Source organism: Canis aureus, chromosome 1 (assembly GCF_053574225.1).
Source record: "Canis aureus isolate CA01 chromosome 1, VMU_Caureus_v.1.0, whole genome shotgun sequence".
Taxonomy (NCBI): domain Eukaryota; kingdom Metazoa; phylum Chordata; class Mammalia; order Carnivora; family Canidae; genus Canis; species Canis aureus.
In genome coordinates this window covers 71,454,023-71,470,267 of record NC_135611.1, presented here as the reverse complement: position 1 = coordinate 71,470,267, position 16,245 = coordinate 71,454,023, and the positions used below count along the sequence as shown (strand labels likewise).

At 37.7% G+C, this 16,245-nt stretch overlaps 2 protein-coding genes across 31 annotated transcripts in view; one reads left to right on the top strand and one right to left on the bottom strand.

The window, feature by feature from the left end:
- LOC144317437 (uncharacterized) overlaps positions 1-13,691 on the bottom strand; it is a 30,067-nt gene extending 16,376 nt beyond the window's left edge. For 16 of the 26 annotated variants that reach the window (XM_077903836.1, XM_077903847.1, XM_077903967.1 and 13 more), the window contains exons 1-5: positions 12,627-13,691; positions 12,463-12,529; positions 12,033-12,155; positions 11,557-11,714; positions 5,724-5,892 (exon numbers count right to left, since the gene is read on the bottom strand). In XM_077903836.1, the coding sequence (XP_077759962.1) occupies positions 12,832-13,680 (849 nt within the window). In that variant the 5' untranslated portion in view covers positions 13,681-13,691 and the 3' untranslated portion in view covers positions 5,724-5,892; positions 11,557-11,714; positions 12,033-12,155; positions 12,463-12,529; positions 12,627-12,831. Of the gene's footprint in view, positions 1-5,302; positions 5,440-5,723; positions 5,893-11,556; positions 11,715-12,032; positions 12,159-12,462; positions 12,530-12,579 lie in introns of those variants that run through there. The other 10 variants (XM_077903898.1, XM_077903907.1, XM_077903941.1 and 7 more) reach the window with 5 other exon arrangements.
- ERCC6L2 (ERCC excision repair 6 like 2) overlaps positions 1-16,245 on the top strand; it is a 154,650-nt gene that overhangs the window by 17,944 nt on the left and 120,461 nt on the right. Inside the window, exon 1 of one of the 5 annotated variants that reach the window (XM_077903802.1) lies at positions 13,037-13,443. The exons of 3 other annotated variants lie outside the window; for them this stretch is intronic. In XM_077903802.1, the coding sequence (XP_077759928.1) occupies positions 13,398-13,443 (46 nt within the window). In that variant the 5' untranslated portion in view covers positions 13,037-13,397. Of the gene's footprint in view, positions 1-13,036; positions 13,444-16,245 lie in introns of those variants that run through there. One more of the 5 variants, XM_077903768.1, reaches the window with a different exon arrangement.

The following is a 16,245-nucleotide window of genomic DNA, read 5'->3' as shown; positions in this document are numbered from 1 at the left end:
AGATTTTGAGCATCTTTTTATGTACTTTTTATGGCCATCTGTGTATCTTCTTTGGAGAAATGTCTATTCAAGTCCTTTGTCCTTTTTAAATCAGTTTATTTTTTGCTTTTGATTTTTATAAATTCTCTATGTATTCTGGATATTAATCTCTTATCAGATATATGATTTGTAAATATTTTCTCCCATTCTCTGAGTTGTCTTTTTACTCTGTGAATAGTCTTCTGATGCACAAAATTTTCATGAAGTCCAATTTGTCTCTTTTTTCTTTTGTTATTTGTGCTTTTGGTGTCATATCCAAGAAATTATGGACAAATCCAATGTTGTGGAAATTTTATTGTTTTTTTCTAAGAGTTTTATTAAGTTCTACATTTATGTCCTGAATCCATTTTGAGTGAATTTTTATTTTTTTTAATATTTGATTTGTTTGGCAGAGAGAGAGAGAGAGAGAGAGTGCACAAGCAGGGGGAGGGGCAAAGGGAGAAGCTGACTCCCCACTGAGCAGGGAGCCAGATGCGGGACTCCATCTCAGGACCCTGGGATCATGACCTGAACTGAAGGCAAATGCTTAACCAATTGAGCCACCCAGGTGCCCCTTGAGTGAATTTTTATATATGGTATTAGGTAAAGGTTCAACTTCATTTTTTGCATGTGGATATCTAGTTTTCCTAGCACCATTTGTTGAAAAGATTGTCCTTTTCCTATTGAATAGTCTTGGCATCCTTGTTGAAAATCATTTGACCATCATATGTGAGGGTTCATTTATTGACTTTGAATTCTATTCCATTGATCTACATGTCTGTTTTGACAGTAACACTGTTATGATTATTGTAGATTTGTAGTAAGTTTTGAAATCAGGAAGTGTGAGCCTTCCAGCTTTGTTCTTCTTTTCAAGATTATTTGGCTATTATGGGTACCTTGAAATTCTATATGAATTTTGGGACGGGTTTTCTATTTCTGCAAACAAAAAAAAAACCATTGATATTTTGATAAAGATTATAATTCAATCTGTGTATCACTTTGGGTACTATTTCATCTTAACAATATTAAGTCTTCTAAACCATGAACATGGGCAGTGTTTCCATTTGTTTGTCTTAATTTCTTTCAGAAATGTTTTATAGTTTTCAGTGTATAGTCTATCATCTCCTTGGTTAATTCCTAAATATTTTGTACTTTCTGATGGTATTGTAAATAGAAATATTTTTTGGGGTGCCTGCGTGGCTCAGTTATTTAAGTGTCTGCGGGGATTGAGCCCCACATTGGGCTCCTTCCTCACCAGGAAGGCTGTTTCTCCCTCTCCCTCCTGCTCCCCCTGCTGTGCTCTGTAAAATAAATAAATACAATCTTAAAAAATGTTTTGTAATTTACTTTGTAGATTGTTCATGTGTATAAAAATACAAGTAATTTTTTATATTGACTTTGTATCCTGCTATTTTGCTGAATTCACTTATTAGTTCTAGCAGCCTTTTTTTTTTTTTTTTTTTTTTTTTTTTTTTTTTTTTTTTTTTTGGTGGTGTTTAAGGGTTTCTTATATATAAGGGCCTATCACTTGCAAACAAATAATTTTACTTCTTCCTTTTCCTTTTGGATTCCTTTTACGTCTTTTTCTTGCTTAATTGCTCTGGTTAAAACTTCCAGTACTATCTTGAATGGAAGTGCTGAGAGTGAGCATACTTTCCTTGTTCCTGATAGAGGAAAAGTATTCAGTCTTTCACCATTATGATATATACCGAGGATTTTCCATGAAAGGGTTTTAGTATGTTGAAGTAGTTTCCTTCTATCCCTAATTTACTGGCTGTTCTTTCTAATCACGAAAGGCTGTTGAATGTTGTCAAATGCTTTTTCTGCATCAATTGAGATTATCATGTGTTTTTTTTCTTCATGTTGTTCATGGGGGAGTATTACACAGATCAAATTTTATGTATTGAATCATCCTTGCATTCCAGGAGTAAATTCCACTTAGTCATATATAATCCTTTTAATATGCTGCTGAATCCTGTTTGCTAGTATCTTGTTGAGGATTTCTGCACTAACATTTATAGGGATTTCGCCTATAGTTTTCTTTTCTTATAGTGACTATTTGGCTTTGGTATTAAAGTTATGCTGGCCCCATAGAGTTAGGAAGTGTTCCTTCCTCTTCAGTTTTTTAGAAAAATTTGAGAAGAATTGGTATTAGTACTTCTTTAAATGTTTGACAGAATTCACCAGTGAAACCATCAGGTCCAGGACTTTCCTCTGTTGGGAGATTTTGATTACTGCTTCAATCTCTTTACTGATTAAAGGTCGGTTCAGATTTTCAATTTCTTCATGATTTAGTCTGAGTAAGTTCTGTGTTTTTAGGAATTTGTTCATTTCATGTAGTTTAATCCAATTTTTGGCATACATATCATAGTACTCTCTTATAATCTTTTTTATTTCTGTAGAATTGGTAGTATTGTCACCACTTTCATTTCTGATTTTACTGAATTTTCTTTTTTTTTAGTTCATTTAGCTAACAGTTTGTCAATTTTATTGGTCTTTTGAAGAGGCTAATTTTTTTGTTGTTTTCATTTTCTCTATTTTTTTAATTTTCTTTTTTGTGTACTTCCACTCTAAGTTTTATTTCCTTTTGTTGTTGTTGTTGTTGTTGCTAGTTTTGGGTTTAGTTTTTTCTTATTTCTAGTTCTATAAGTTGTAAAGTTGTTGAGATTTATTTTTTAACGTAAGCATTTATAGCTATAAATTTCCTGCTTAGCACTGGCTTTGAAGCATTCCGTAAGTTTTGGTACATTGTGTATTTTGTTTTTATTATCATCTAAGGATTTTCTAATTTTCCTTATTATTTCTTTTTTGATCCATTGGTTGTTCAAAAGTATATTGTTTAATTTCCACCATTTTGTGAATTTTCCAGTTTTGTTTTTGTTACCAGTTTCTAACTTCATTCTATTTTGGTCAGAGAAGATACTTTGTATCATACTTTATATGATATCCATCTTTTTAATCTTTTGAGAATTTGTGGCCTAACATGTGGTCCATCCTGGAAAACATCCCATATGCACTCGAGATGAGTGTATATGTTGTTGTTGTTGGACAGAGTTCTTCGTGTCTGCTACATCTAGTTGGTTTATTGTATTAAGTCCTTACTTATCTTCTGTCTGATTGTTCTATCCATTATTGTGAATGGGGTGTTGAAGTTTCCAACTATTATTATATAACTGCCTATAGAACCTTTCCCTGGGTATGTGTGGTCACTTTCCAATTTTCTCCATTTCTGCAGTTGTTTTTGAACATCCTACTCTTTAATGTCTGGCTCCCAAAAGAGAAAAAATGAAGCAGGGGAAAAAGGATGGTTGACCCTTTAAATACCTTGGCTATCACTTCAGCCAGAGAGGGAGAGGCTTGCAACAAGGAGGGTAGGTGCAACAATGGCTGCTTCCTCTTTGTGCTTCTGTGATTGGAAGCAGTAATCATCAATCAGAACACAGATTCTTTTTGTCCACTCTAGTTCTTACAGCTTTGTGCAAGCAGCTTGAGGAACACATGCACAACTACCAGTTAGTGGCTGAGGTGGTGGATAGGTTGCTGCTACTGGGCTACCCTCTGAAATTGACCAAAATTACCCACAACTCACCAACTGAGTCTTCCCCTGGAAGTAGCAAGCCTTCAACAAACTCTGCAGTTCCAAAATAGCTACATTAGACAGATTCTGCAAGTTCAGCTATTGCCTAGGTGGGGAGACAGATTCCTGGTGCTTCCTACTCCACCATCTACTCAGAATTTTGTCTTAAATAATAGAAGTTTTGATTCTTCCTTTCCAATATCTTGCAATTTATATCTAGTTTCCTTTTATTGTTGAAATGACTAGGATCAACATTAAACAGATGTGATGATTAGCGATATCTTTGTGTTCATGGTTTTAAAAGGAGTGTGTGTACCTTTTTGCCATTAAGTATAGTGTTTCTTACAGGTTTGGAATAGATCTCTATTAAGTTGAGGAAGTTTATTCTATTGCTATCTTGCTAATAATTTGGGTGAATATTGTAAAATGATTTTTTCATCTCTTGATATGATCTTAGAATTTTTCTCCTTTATTCTGTTAATCAATTACACTACTGGATTTTCCAATTTGAAACTATACTTGCATTCCTGAGATAAACTTAAATTAACTTCATCATAATGCATTATTATTGTTGTTACTTAAAGTTAGATAGATTTGACTCACTAGTATTTCATTTAGAATTTTTAAAAAAGATGTTATTTATTTATTCATGAGATACACAGAGAGAGGCAGAGACACAGACAGAGGGAGAAGCAGGCTCCCTGTGGGGAGCCTGATGTGGGACTTGATCCCAGGACCCCAGGATCACGCTCTGAGCCAAAGGCAGATGCTCAACCACTGAGCCATCTAGGCATCCCTCATTTAGAATTTTTGCATCAGTCAACATAACTACAGTGGGTTTGTAGTTGTCAATTGTCATGTTCTTATTAGCTTTTGCTGTTACGATTTCACTAAGTTGATAAAATTAATTGGGGAGTTTTTCTTCTATTCTCTGGAAGAGTTTATATAATATTGAATTTATCTATTCCCTTGAATATTTGGTAGAATTTGCCTTTCTAGCCATGTGGATCTGGTCTTTCCTTGGAGGGGTATTTTCAACTACTGACTCAAGTTATTTCTTAATAATTCCATTTCAGAGTTTCCTTTCCTTTTTGAATATACATTTAAAAATTTGGCATGACATTGCTTAGAGTACACTCATATTTTTCTAATCTTTGAATTATCTTTAGTTTTGCCCATTTTTCATTCTTTTTTTTAAAGATTTTATTTATCTATTCATGAGAGACCCAGAGAGAGAGAAAGATAGAGACACAAGCAGAGGGAGAAGCAGGCTCCATGTAAGTAGCTTCATGTGGGACTCGATCCTAGGTCTCCAGGATCAGGCCTTGGGCTGAAGGTGGTGCTAAACCGCTGAGCCACCCGGGCTGCCCCCATTTTTCATTCTTAATGTTTTCATTCTTTTACCTGATGCATTCACCAGGGGTTTGCCTACTTTATTATTCTTTTCAGAGTTAGCTTTTGACTTTATTATTGCTATTGTATTTTTTATTACTCTTTCATTAATTTATGTTCATTATTTTTCTTCTATTTTCTTTAGGACCAGTTATTATTTTGTAACCTACATTGGAAACATAGATCATTCAGCTTTTCTTCTTTCTCAATATAAGCATTTTCTTACACACTAAGTACTAATTTCTTACTAACTTTGATATGCAGTATTTCTATTATTATTCAGTCCTAATGGATGTTGAAATAGAACCCATGAGATGAAATTAGAATAGAAATTCATTTATCTGCAGCACTGTTCATTCAAACTCACTTTGAGAGCTAGTTTTTATCCATACCTTTGAAAGAAAATTTCAAATAGTCACATGAGTCTTCTCGGTCTTTCTCAATAAAAAGTCCTGTGGTCAGTTATAGCCATTAGACAAATAAGCAGAAAGTCTCAGGTTAGCACTTAAGTCAACTGTGATATGACAAGATTTCAATATTCATTCAGACTTCTTCCCTACCAGAGCTCATATCTGCTACAGGTGAGTTGTGTGCAGTGAAAAAAATAGGGATGACTGCTTCTTCTTTTATAAGAATTATGTTTCTGCCTTCCTCCCCTACTTACTGGGCTGCTTCTGACTCTTCCAGGATCAATCCTGGGAAAAGGAGATAAAGTAAGGAAAAGGAAAGGACTTACTCATCTGCAATGAAATTGCACAGGCTCTCCTTAAACATCTTTCTTTTCCAGGATGCTTTCCTGTGGTCAGTCAGTACTTTACCCCTAGGCATCCAGCTATCCAGATCCCTGATTAGGGTCATCTTGAAGTTTCTGCTGGCTTTCTCTCACCAAAGACTCACATCTGCTCCTGCGGAAATGTGCATCCTTTTGTCATTCTTTATAAGGTGGTCCCCAACGCATCAGCTTTTCTTACTTCAGAGCAGTTAGCCAGCCAGAGTTCCCATCGTTCATACTTCTAAGGTTTGAGACAAATGGCTCACCATATCCCACAAATTCTAGGGAATATGTATTAAACTTGCCAAGTGATCCCTCTGAAGCCTCTTTTGCTCCTCTTGAAATGTGGGATTTAGCACTACAATAGCCTTATCCATCTCTTCCTCTAATCTCCCATTACCATCTTCTAATCCCTCTCAACCAAACCTTTTATATCCTCAATGTAGATGAGGCATTAGGATCATAAAATCTAAGTTGGTGACTTCCTTTGGAAATCTTATATAGAAGACTATCTTATATTAAAATGTGAGGTTTGTCATTTTAGGACTTCAGCTGAGAGCCTAAAAACGTATTTCTAACTCCGCTTCACAATTATTCTCTAATTTCCATCATGATTTTTAAAAACTCTGACCCCTAAGTTATTTAGAAGTGTTTTTAAATTTCCAAATATATAATCTTTCAAAAATATATTTTAAAAGATTTTATTTATTTGAGAGAGATAGAGCAAGAGAGACCACAGAGGCAGAGGGAGAAGGAAAGGGACAAGCAGACTTGCTGTTGAGCAGGGAACCCAATGCGGGGTTTGATCCTAGGACTCAGAGATCATGACCTGAGCTGAAGGCAGACCTGTAACCAACTGAGCCACTCAGGTGCCCCTTAAAAATATTTTTAAAATGTTGACTTCTAACTTAATTCATGGGATCACAGAACATGATCTGTATGAATCAGACTGATGGAAAGCTATTCAGAGTTGCTTTATGACACAGTTCATGGTAAATTTTTATGATGTTCCTTATGTGCTTGTGAAGATGTTCATTCTCTAACAATAGAATGGAGTGTTCTATATATGTCTATTAGATCAAGATTCTTAATTGTGTGGCTCAATTCTATTTTTAGTCTTATAATTACTGTGAAGACTATTAAAAATTCCTGCCATGTTGTGGAATTATCATTTATCCCTTGAAATTCGGACAACCTTCATATATTTGGAACTGGTTTTGTTAAAATTTTTATTTTATTTAATTTACTTTTATTTATATACACACACACACACACACACACACACACACATAATATATATGTATCTTTTTTATTGGAGTTTGACTTGCCAACATACAGTGTAACACCCGGTGCTCATCCCGTAAAGTGCCCTCCTCAGTGCCCGTCACCCAGTCACCCCATCCCCCCACCCACCTCCCCTTCCACTACCCCTTGTTCATTTCCCAGAGTTAGGAGTTTCTCATGTTTTGTCTCAGTCTCTATAATTTTTCCCACTCATTTTCTCTCCTTTCCCCTATAATCTCTTTCACTATTTTTTATATTCCTCGTATGGGTGAAACCATATAATGATTGTCCTTCTCCAATTGACTTACTTCACTCAGCATAATACCCTCCAGTTACATCCATGTCGAAGCAAATGGGACTGTCAATAGTGGTACTAAGTTGAAAACTTTGTACCTCCCTTGCAAACTAAGACGTTCACCATTTATGTGCTTAATTTCTTGATACTTAAGGCATTTCACATTAAAGCTTGTTTTATCTGATGTTAATATTCTTAGCTTTTTAAACTTTTTTTCTACTATTTCTCTGTTATATCTTTTTATCTTATTTTCAACCTTGCCTTTATTTTGTTGGGTATCTTGTAAGTGACATGCAGCTAGATTTAATTTTCGCCCAATCTGAGTGTCACTTTTACCAGAAAATTTTAATACGTTACTTTTACTGAAATACAAGAACTTTTACTATTCTGTGTTTTCTGTTATTGTGTTTTTGCTTTATTCCTCTCCTTTCCTATCTTGTATTGAATTTTTTATCCACATTTTTATTAAGAAACCATACATACTTTTAATATTCATTCCATTACATATACTCTGCCACTTAATGTGAAGACTCTGCTTAGTAAAAATTACCTCTACTGTTCTCTTTTCCAACAGAAATAGCTCAAACACCTTAGCCTTCCACTGATATCACATTTTTAAATTATTTCTGTCCAATATTTTAATTTCCCTTTATTTTTATATATCCAAATTATATCACCAGTTATTATAGTTTTATGGTCAATGATTGTTCATTTTGTTAGGTTTAATCATTCTTACATTTCAGATCATTTGGGGTTATTTTAAAACCCTTAAAAAGGTCTTGGAGTGAGAGTCCATTGGTGTGTTTAGTTTTGTCTGAAAATACTCCTATTTTGCTCTTATTAAAGCTTAGCTGACTATAAAAAATTCAGGTTAATAGCTATTTTCTTTGCACTTTCAGGTTACTATCCCATTATATCCTGGCTTTCTTGTTACTATTAACTGTTGTTAGTTAACTTTTATCAGTTAAATTGTCATTCTCTTCTAGATAGGTAATCTTTTTTAAGATTTATTTATTTGAGAGAGAGAGAGAGAGCGGTGGGAGGGGCAGATGAGGAGAGAATCCATGAGCAGACTCCCCACTGAACATGGAGCCAGATATGGGACTCCATCCCAGGACCCTGAGATCATGACCTGAGCTGAAATCAAGAGTCAGCTGCTTAACTGAGTCACCTAGGTGCTCTATTAATTTGTCTTTTTAATGGCTACTTTCAAGATTCTTTGTTGATTCTGTAATTTTACTTCAATGTATCTATCAAGATATATATATATATATATATATATAGTTTATATATAAGTATTGTTTTATTTTTAATTTATTTTACTATTATTTTTTGTGTATACTCAATTCACTATGATTCCTCAATCTGAGATTTCAGCAGTCATTTCTTTTTTTTCCCCCTCAGCCTCTCTATTCATTACTTCTGGAAATTCACTTCTACCCTCCATTTCTCTTAACCTTTTGTATTTTTCATCTACTTGACTTTCTGCTCTGCATTTGGAATCATTTCTTTAGATCTTTCAGTACGTGAATTCTCTATTAGGGTGTGTTTAATCTGCTGTTTAACTTGCGCTAGAGTTTTTAATTTCAATAATTATGATTTTCATTTCCAGAAGTTCTAGTTCTTTTAATAAATCTATTTATTTTGACAGTGTCTTTTCTCTTCAGGTTTTCAGTTCCATTTTCAAAAATATCAGTAAATATTTTAAATACACATAAACAATTGTATTTAATACTTCCATTAACTGAATTACTAAGAGTCTATTTCTGTTGCATGTTTTCCCTGCTGGCTTTTGTTCATGGTGGCTTGTTTTGTGCATGTTTTGCAGTCTTTGAATTGTGAATTGTTTGGGATTTATCTTTGGAAACTTTGAGGAATCTTTGTTTTAACATGTTTTCCTTTAGAGAGGATAAGCTTTGCTTCCTTCTTCCAACATGGATGCGATTAACCTGACATTATATTATTATCTTGGCTTGGGGTTTCCTAGATCATACAGGTCATGTGAATTCAAGTCCTAAATTCATTTGAGGACATGGTGGTTTCAAAATGGTAAAGGAAATTGGCACACATACATACATACACACACAGCCCTGCCCAAAGAGGATGTGCCAAGAGAGACAAGTCCTGTCTTCTCCATCCTCCCCCATATCTGCTTTCCAGATTTGCTTTTACCCAGTGATTTCACTGAGGGTGTTGCCTTTCAGGCCTTCTGATTTCAAATGAGGGTCTCAGTTCCAATTTGTGACCTTGTGAGAGCTTAACACCATGCCTTCTGTCTTCACAAGACAGGTAAAACTCAGACCTCTTCTGTAACTGAGATGGGCAAATGCCTCTAGGACAGTAGTGGAATAAGTGTCAGCTTAGTAAGCTGGTTTTCAGTTTCCTCCTTTCTGGCTTATGAATATTTTACCTTTTTCTTTCTTTCTTTTTTTGCTCAGCAACACATTTTGGGTATTTTTATAAAAGTATTTCAACCTGCAGGTCTTGGTGTTTTGTTGCGGGATTTTTATGCTTATTACATGACATGAGATATGGAATATTACAAAAAAACAGAATCATAGGTTTTAATTTTTCAAATTTTAAAATATATTCTATTGAATATTTTTATACACCTATCAGATTGGAATGAGAATGATGAATTATGTTCTAAACCTGATTTTGTTATTTGCTATTTGTGATTTTGGGAGACCAACCTTTCTCTTACTATCTTATCATCTTTGAGAATTGCATTGAGGACCTCAGAGATTTCTTCAAGTTTTAATGTTCAGTGAGTCTATGAAGTAAAATGGCATTGGTGAAGGTTCAAGATGTAATAATCATCACATATCTAGCACTAATCTGCCCTTCACTACATGTCTTTCATTACATTTGGCTCAAGCTTTAAATTGTCCTTCTGTTGACCTAGGTTTTTGGTCTTGTTTTTTTAATTGTAGTAAAACACACACACACACACAATTTACCTTCTTAATCATTTTTAAGTGTACAGTTCATGTTAAGTGTATTTATACTGTTGAATAATGTTGCCTTTTAAACTCTAAAGTATAGATTATTTATTGATAAAGGTGACATCTATTTCTACAGTGTCTACCTTGCTCTTACTCATCTCTTCTTCATTCTTCCTTTCTTCCCCTTGACACAGTGGCTGGAACATTGTATCAAGGGAGAAATGCTACAACCTAAAGTCATCTAACTTAAAAATTTCAGAGTTCAAAGTTTTCTGAATGTTTGTATCCCCTCAAAATTAATATGCTGAAATCCTAAAACCCAATGGGATGACATACATACATGTGGAGCTTTCATGAATAGGTTCAGTGCTCTTAAGAGGATACCACAGAGTTCTCCAGCCCCTTCTTCTGTATGAAGACATATCCAGCCCTTTCTTCTATATGAGGACACCCACTTTTATGAGGCACCCAGGTGCCCCTCTTTTATTTAAATAAAAATTTACTTCTGATTTTAACACATCTATTTAGGTGTCAGCCTTTAAAGATCAAGCTTTTGGGTGGTTCAGTTTGTTAAGCATCTGGCTTTAGCTCAGGTCATGATCCCAGGGTCCAGGGATCGAGCCCCATGTTGGGCTCTCTGCTGGGAGCCTGCTTCTCCCTCTCCCTCTGTCCCACCCTCAACTCGTGCTCCCTCTCTCTCTCTCAAAAAACAAAACAAAAACAAAAACAAACAAAAAAACCTTTAAGAAAAAATAAAAATCAAGGTCTTAAATCAGTAGACTTCCCAAAAAATAAGACAGTATTATACAACTCATTATTTTAGTAGAGGAAAACAAACTTTTCTGGTAGTTCTAAAAAGAAAAAAGTAAGCTTGGCTGAAATTTCCAATTGCCATTGATTTTAGAGATGATGTGAACAGAGTTCAAGTAAAACATCAATTCCAAGAAACAGATTTTTCCCCTATATTTAAAAATTTCCAGTATCAGGATGCATGTTAAAAATCAAGTTATAATTTATATAATGAGCAGTTTTTTCTTTCTTTCAGTTGTACCTAAATAATATGCTTTACAATTCATGGTGCTTTAAGTTAGGATGCAGTCTAAGATTCTAATCTAAGCAATAATGTACTACCAACTATTACCCAAAATACTAAAATGAAGTAATGATTATGCATAAAGCAACTTTCAAGTGGATGCATTCCATTGATAACAACAGTAATAGCAATCCACGTATTCCTTCCTCAACCAGGTCCTGTTTCAGGTGTTTTACTTACCCTGTTTAATTCTTACAATACTTTTTTATGTAGATTACTGTCATTTGCCTCTTTGCTGTCATGGGTGAAGATGCTGAAGCAATTAGGTTAAATGACATAACCTCTCAACCATGTGTGAGGGCCAGCATCTCACACACAGTGGATGACAAAGTTTATACCTGTTGGTAAACAGAAACAAGTGCCATTCTAGATGAAGGATTCTATGAAAACATACTGATAACTTTTAGTATCTCTAAAAGAATAGATACCTATTGGCAGGGCAAATAAACATAGTTTTCCTCATTTAAACCCTTTGATAGGCAGAATAATGAGCCCCCGAGGATGTTCACATCCTAATCCTTGGAACCCATGAATATATTACTCTACCTGCTAAAAGGCCTTTGCTGATGTAACTGAGGGTACAGACCTTCAAATGGGAAGATTATTTTGGATAATTCAGGTAGACCCAATGTGATCATAAGATTAAAGAATCTTACCCTGCTCCAATCTGAGGAAGATGTGATCAGGTCAGGCTCAGAGAGAGGCGACAACTCTGGCTTTGAAGACAGAAAGAAGGTGGCCATGCGCCAGGCAATGTGTAGAAAGGCAAGGAAAGGATTCTGCTGGAAAAGAACGCAGCCCCGCCAATTACTTGATTTTAACCTAATGAAACCCAAGTAAGAATTGACCTAGAGAACTGTAAAATAATCAATTTGTGTATCCTAATACTTTTGTGCCGTTCAAAGCCACTAAAATTTGTAGTGATTTGTCACAGCGTCAATAGGAAATCAGTACATGCCCATTCAAGCAAATCTAGCTCAATGAAACATCCTACAGTATGTGAAAACATTGTAACGGGTGCAGAAACCACTTATGGATGAATCGACGTATAAGGCAGGTCTGGAAAGGTATCAGATATCTACTAACCCGTGAGTAGTGTGTGCAGTTCTGGCGATGCTTTCACAAAAACAGCCCGTCACACAAATCGCCGTAACTGTCGATGGAACACAAAAAAAAACCGTTCAATTCCCATTGTATTTTTACCTTTCTCTTCTACTTATGGCACGTATTGCTTATCTGCACTCGCAGACCTGATTTAGGACCGTGTGTTTTTGTGTGACCCCGAGAGCGCACAGTTGACCCAGCGTCCCGTGGGGGTCCTGCAGCGCCGGCTTCGGGAGGGTGGGGGTGGCGCCCCCCGGACCGCGCTCCGGGGAGGAAGCACCCAATAGCAGCCAGCGGGCCACCACCGCGGAGACGGGCTCCAGCCATAGGTCAGCCCTTAGAAGACCGCAGCTAGAGCACGCCGGAAGGTGACTTAGGGTCTCTCTGCCTCCTCAAAACCCGCACCAGGCAAGCGGGCGAGATCAAGCTTCGCGATACTTGCAACTGTCGAAGACATTGTGATACCGGTTTCCCGCGGTAAAGATGGCAGGAAGATGGCTCCGCCCATGTGAGCCGAGATTGTGTTATCGCGAGATGCCGGTGACAGTTCAGGAGGCTGATCTCGCGGGATATTCTGCGTCTGAGCTGAAAGTCGCGGGGAAGGTAGATGTAGGGCCGAGTCTGAGAGGGAGGGTGAGGGGTCCAATTGCTGGCTTGCTGTCCCACCCAGCGGAACGCGAGACGACTAGGTGAGCGCCGCCCTAGCAGCCTCACAGCGCTCTCCGCCCTGGACGCCGCCTCTCCGGCTCCACCTGTGCTCCCCCTCGCCCGCTGGCGCCGCGCTTCCGGGGCGATGTACTCAGTGCTGCAGGAAGCGGCATTGGACTCAGTCTTCTCGCCCTCCGCCTCCTCCGCCTCCTCCGCCGCCGGTCGCGTTTGGTACGCCGCCAGGCTGCCCGGCCCCTCCCCCTGGCCGGATGGATCCTTCTGCCCCCAAGCTGCGCTCGGAAAACGCCGGCAAAGGTACACGCTCCGAGCGCGCCTCTCGGCCCACACGGCTGTCTTCACTGCGCTGGGTTGGACCGGTTCCTGCCCTTTCCGTTGGGGCTGGGGCAGGGGTCGGGGTTTTAACCTGTGGCTCTGCTGAGTGACGGCTGGAGCCTGGACCAGTAGCTCAGGAGTCAGTGTTGAGAACCTGGACCGAGGCCGACTGGATCCAGTGTGGCTCCGACAGCCACTTGCTGAGAAACTTTGGGCCATTTCCTCATCTGTAAAACTGAGGTCATTGTGATTACTGAATAAGATGGTTTATGCAAAGCACTTAGGTGACTCGGCTTCTGGTCCGAAGTAAACACTCAGTAAATGTGTTTATTCTCTATCCTCGTATGCCCTAGTTCTTAGCGAAGGGGAGAAATTTGTTTTTATATAGGTGAATAAAGGTTGAGATATTCGGTTCACTTTATTTTATTACACAAAGAGCTTAGACTTCACCTTTACTGGGTCCTCAAGAGAGGGTTTAGGGAAGGTGTGGTTATCTGCCCCAAGCCAAATGGGATGCCTTCTTGCCCCCAAATTAATAACTTCCATGATTAAAAGTGACATAATAGAAACTGTCAGATGTTGAGGACTTGTTTTGTGCCCAGCAATATGCTGATTGTTTATCTACATGCTTTTCTTGGAGGGAGGTATTGATCTCATTAAATAGATGAGGAACTCAGAGCTAAAGTTTAGAGAGGTTTATGTAACAAACCTCAACTCTGAAGATTAGGAATTGATGACACTACAATACAGGGATCACAAATGTAAATACCCATAGAAGCCTGGCAGGTGAAGTAAGTAGTAAAGCTGCTGAGTGGAGACTGTAGTGACTGCAGTGCTCATACGTCAGTTAAAAGAGGCAGGGCTCAGTTCCAGGGTCTTGTTTACTCATGTGTGTATGGTACAGCATGGTCAGATATCTTGGTTCAAACTGAGGATCTGCCATTTTACCATGGGCCATATAACCATGGGCAAGTTGGTTAATCTTTATCTGTCTCACCATTTGTAATATGGAGCTAACAATATTACTTAAACGGAGTCCTGAAAGGATGGTGGTGAGTCTTAAATAAAGCACACGCCTGGCACATGTAAGTCTCCAAATGTTAGCTATATATAAATATTTGTTAGTCCTACAAGTATTTGAGTTTCAAATATTGTTCTAGGTGCCCAGGATATACCAGTGAACAAAGTAAGCCCCTGCCCTAAGGGAACTAAGTTGAGATAAACATTAACAGATATTTCATATTTTTCTTTGAAAATGGAATAAAGTAGGGTAAAGGAAGAGTTACAGGGAGTGCTATTTTAGATTCAGTGTTCAGAGAAAACACTTCTGAGGAGATGCCATTGGAGGAGAGACCTGAATGAAGTAAAAGATCAGTCATTTGGGAGTTTAGAGAGAGTGTTCATGGAAGGAACAGAAAGCTCGGGGTCGTGGGTGGGAGCATGCTTGCCGTGTTTGAGGAATAGCAAGGAGGCCAGTTTGGAATGCAGGAGGAAAGGAAACAGTTAAAGAGGACCCTCCATTCAACCCCACAAGAAATCCTCCCACTTTAAGCTATTTGTTCTAGAGTTTGATACAGAGAGACTCCAGCCTTTGCTCAAACTTAACTGAATCTGTTTAGTTCTAGAAGTTATTCAAACTAAGAAATCAGATAGATTTCCAAAAATTGTTGTGTGAAGCCCATAGGGCTTTTGCACATGCTGTGTGCTCAGAGATACTCTTCTTAGATCTTCTTCCCTTTTAAATTATGCTTCTTCAACACTCCTTTTTCATAGCGCTTTGTTCTCATCTTCCGAAGCACTTATTACAATTTCGTGTTTGGGAACTTTTTAGCATCCAGGATCTGTGAGATCAAGGATGTGTTTTTGTTAATAAATTCAGCACTTTATTGAGTGCCTACCGAGTGCTGGTGCTGGGAATAAAACTTGAAAAATACATTTACTCTCTAGTGGGAAAGAGATAAAAACAAGTAAACAGGGACGCCTGGGTGGCTGGCTCAGCGTTGAGTGTCTGCCTTTGGCTCAGGGCCTGATCCTGGAATCCCAGGATGGAGTCCCATATTGGGCTCCCCGCAGGGAGCCTGCTTCTCCCTCTGCCTATGTCTCTGCCTCTCTCTGTGTCTCTCATGAATAAATAAATAAAATATTAAAAAAAAGAACAAGTAGACATAGTCACTAAACATTGTGATAAGAGTTATGGAGGCAGTAAAATACTGAGATACAGAATGAAAGGGTACCTTACTTTAAATAAGATGAGGAAATGACAAAAACAGCTGAGAGAACCTGCTTAACATGTTTGAGTACAGGGAAAAATTGACAGATTAAGTTGGAGAAGTAGGTTTTGGCAGATCATACTGGGGCTTATAGGCCATAGTAAGGAGTTTGTACTTAATTCTTTATGCAGTGGATTAACTATTGGAAGATTTTAAATTAGAGATTTACCAATAATTTTTATTTTTATTATTTTCAAAGATTTATTTATTTATTTTAGAGAGAGAGTGCATGCAAGCAGGGGCCAGGGGAGAAAATCCTCAAGCAGATACTCCACAGAGCATAGAGTCTAGTGTAGGGCTTGATCCCAGGGTCCTGAGATCACCACTTGAGTCAAAATCAATAGTACAGTGCTTAACCGACTGAGACACCTAGGCGCCCCAATGATTTATGTTTTTAAGTAGTATTGCTGCTATGTGTAAAATGGATTGTAGGGGGATAATAGTGGCATCAGAGAGAATGGTTAGAAGTTTATAGCAGTAATTTAAGAAGAAATCAAAGTTGGCATGCTTTAGG